Source organism: Scyliorhinus canicula, chromosome 17 (genome assembly GCF_902713615.1).
Source record: "Scyliorhinus canicula chromosome 17, sScyCan1.1, whole genome shotgun sequence".
Taxonomy (NCBI): domain Eukaryota; kingdom Metazoa; phylum Chordata; class Chondrichthyes; order Carcharhiniformes; family Scyliorhinidae; genus Scyliorhinus; species Scyliorhinus canicula.
Window position 1 is genome coordinate 103,665,748 of NC_052162.1, and position 3,188 is coordinate 103,668,935.

The window sequence follows — 3,188 nt, forward strand, 5'->3', positions numbered from 1 at the left end:
CTTCCCCCGTCTGCATGGGTTTCTTCCAGGCACTCTGGTTTCCGCCCACAAGACGTGTATGTTAGGTTAATTGGACATTCTGAATTCTCCCTCTGTATCGCTGAACAGGCGCCGGAATGTGGCAACTAGGGGATTTTCACAGTAACTTCATTGCATTGTTAAAGTAAGCCTACTTGTGACACTAAAGATTATTATTATTAAAAATACTCAATACTACTTTTAAGAGAAGGCTGATTTATTTCCCTTTATCCATAATATTAAAAACTATTTTGAGCTGGAATTTATTAACATCACAAGCAGATCAAACGAACATGGTTGAATCCTGGATGTGATTAACCGCAAAACCCAATCACTATAGTTTCTTGTGAAGTCTCTGGTGTGTCCACAGGTTGGAGGAGGTAGTGAATCCCTTCCCACACTTGGAGCAGTTGAACGGCTTCTCCCCAGTGTGAACTCGCTGGTGTGTCAGCAGGTTCGAGGAGGTGGTGAATCCCTTCCCACACTTGGAGCAGGTGAATGGCCTCTCTCCAGTGTGAACTCGCTGGTGTGTCAGCAGGTGGGATAACTGAGTGAATCCTTTCCCACACTCGGAGCAGTTGAATGGCCTCTCCCCAGTGTGAACTCGCTGGTGTGCAGTGAGTTGAGATGACCACCTGAACCCAGTCCCACATTGAAAGCACCTGAACGGTCTCTCCTCAGTGTGAACACGTTGATGGGACATCAGTTCCCAAGAGCTTTTAAAGCACTTCCCACATTCTGGGCATTTATAAGATCTCTCCCCACTGTGAATTCGCTGGTGTTTGAGCAGTGTGGATGAATCAGCGAATCTCAAACCACACACACAGCAGTTGAACGGCCGTTCCCCAGTGTGAACTCGCTGGTGTGTCAGCAGGTGGGATAGTTGTGTAAATCTTTTCGTACACACAGAGCAGGCAAATGGTCTCTCCCCAGTGTGAACTCGCTGGTGTTTCAGGAGATTTGAGGAATCAGTAAATCCTTTCCCACACGTGGAGCAGGTGAATGGCCTCTCCCCAGCGTGACGGCGCCGATGAGTTTCCAGTTCAGACGGGTAACTGAACCCCTTCCCACACTCCACACATTCCCATGGTTTCTCCCCAGAGTGGCTGCGCTTGTGTTTTGACAAGCCAGATGATTGGCTAAAGCCTCGTCCACACACACAACACGTGAACGGTTTCTCCCCACTGCGTACGGTGCTTTTTCCTTCCATGTTCAAAATCTGATGATATTCAGGTTCCGATAAATCCTGATGTCATGTCTGATGTCAGTTTCCCGACTACAAATCCTCCCCTTCGAATACCCTGCAAAATTAATTTAAAAGAGAAGAAAGGAAGTGAGAGAGAACCCACAAAAATGGGTTGTGAAATTGAGCTGAATTAATCTGATAATTTGTGGGGGCCGGCACTGGAAAAAGTAACAATGAAAGCTGCTGGATTGTTGTAAAAACCTAACTGGTTCACAAATGTCCTTCAGGAAAGGGAACCTACCACCCAGTCCAGGCCTAGCCATGACTCTGTTCTCTCCAGACCTAGACACGATGCTGCCCCTCTAATAGTAGGGAGAGATGGAGAAGTAGATGGAATTTATCTCCCTTCAGCTGACCACAATTTTACAAGAATCTCACAAGTTCTCAACATCCACAAGCTACAATGACCAAGGTAGCAAGTGTATGTGAACACCATCCCCTCCAAGTCACACACTCCTGATTTGTCTGACATCCAGTACTGGATGAACAGAAATGTCCTTCATTTAAATATTTTGTAGATTGAGGCCATTGTTCATAAAGTTCCTGTTTCAAACTCTACTCTGAGACACTGAATCAATTCTTCTCCCTGACAGATGTGTGACGTTGAACCAGGCTGTTCACAATCATGGTGAAATATTTCATTCAATCATCTTCCAACCACATATCCACATCATCACTAAGACCACCAATTTCTACCTCAGTAATATCACCTGACTCCACCCCAGTCTTAGGTCATCTATTGCTGAAACTCTCATCCATTCTTTTGTTACCTATAGACTTAACTATTCTAACATATTCACAGCTGGCATCCCACTTTCAACCTCCCAGTAATCTTGAGGTTATCCAAAACTCTGCTGCCCGTATGTTTACTCACTCCCAAGTCTTGTTCACCCATGTGCTCACTGACCTGCAGGTAAAGAAGCATATTTAAAAAAAAATCTCATACTTGCAAATCCTTCTGTAATCCCTGTAATCTCCTCCTGCCTCACATCCTCTGAGATGTCACTTCCTGTAATTCCAGATTCCTGACAATTCCCAATTTTAATTTCGCCACCTTTGGTCCCAATTGCTGCACATTGCCCCATAAAGGTGGCGGATGCACATGCGCACTGCCGTTTGTTGAGGGTGAAGATGGCGGTCATTAATTTTCCTTTTCAAGCCCGAAAAGGCCGCAGCCGCCAACTCGATTCAAATATGGAGCAGAATCTTCGTATTCGTTTTTTTAACCTGACAGAAAATGTTTACGTTACCTTCCCGCCCACTCTCAGGTTCCAATCTCTCTCATCCATCCGGTGCCTTCGTTCCTTTTCTGCTCTCACTCATCCGAAACGACCCCATCTATTCTTCCAGCATCCGGACCGCGTCTGCCCCAATGGCTGCATGGCATTGCGCATGCCCGAGGACCTCCTGCAGTGAGGATAGAGCATATTTTTGGTCTCCATGAATGCTGGGTAACCGCACCGCCATTGATGAATTCAATATCTTATTCTGTGATCCGATTACGGTTGGCGCTAAAGATATAAAATTATTTAGACTATTCATGCAGAAGTAAAGTTTATGGTAGGGGAACCCATACAAATATCCGAATTAAGAGCCGGACGAGACCACTCGGCCCCGCAATTCTGTTTTGACATTCAGTATGATCGTGGCTGTTCTGATCATATTTCTATTTCACACTCCTGCCTACCTCCAATAACCTTTCGCCCGTTTGCTTCAAAAAATCTATCTAGATCTGCCTTCAAAACAGTCAGACTCCCCTTGCACTGGCTTTTGAAGAGTTTCAAAGAGTACTGCGAGAAAAATAATGTCCTCTGCTCTGCCTTAAACGGACGCCACTTTATTTTTAAACGGCGAACCCTAGTTCTTAATTCTCCAACAAGAGGAACTAGCCTCTCTACTTCCATCTTGTCAAGGCCTTTCAGCA

At 45.4% G+C, this 3,188-nt stretch overlaps 1 protein-coding gene across 2 annotated transcripts; it reads right to left on the reverse strand.

The window, feature by feature from the left end:
* Nucleotides 1-217: 217 nt before the first annotated feature.
* On the reverse strand, nt 218-2,659 carry LOC119951433 (zinc finger protein 239-like). 2 transcript variants are annotated; one of them, XM_038774614.1, is made up of 2 exons: nt 2,515-2,659; nt 218-1,319 (listed from the first exon to the last, which is right to left on the reverse strand). In XM_038774614.1, the coding sequence occupies exon 2, from the start codon at nt 1,226-1,228 to the stop codon at nt 353-355; it is 876 nt and encodes a 291-aa protein (XP_038630542.1). In that variant the 5' UTR covers nt 1,229-1,319; nt 2,515-2,659; the 3' UTR covers nt 218-352. The 2 variants fall into 2 exon arrangements, with proteins under 2 accessions (XP_038630542.1, XP_038630543.1); XM_038774615.1 differs by lacking the exon at nt 2,515-2,659 and adding an exon at nt 2,211-2,456.
* Nucleotides 2,660-3,188: the final 529 nt, after the last annotated feature.

Bases quoted from the DNA above. Each gene is read 5' to 3' on its own strand.
- LOC119951433 (XM_038774614.1), bottom strand. From the start codon at position 1,228: ATGGAAGGAAAAAGCACCGTACGCAGTGGGGAGAAACCGTTCACGTGT.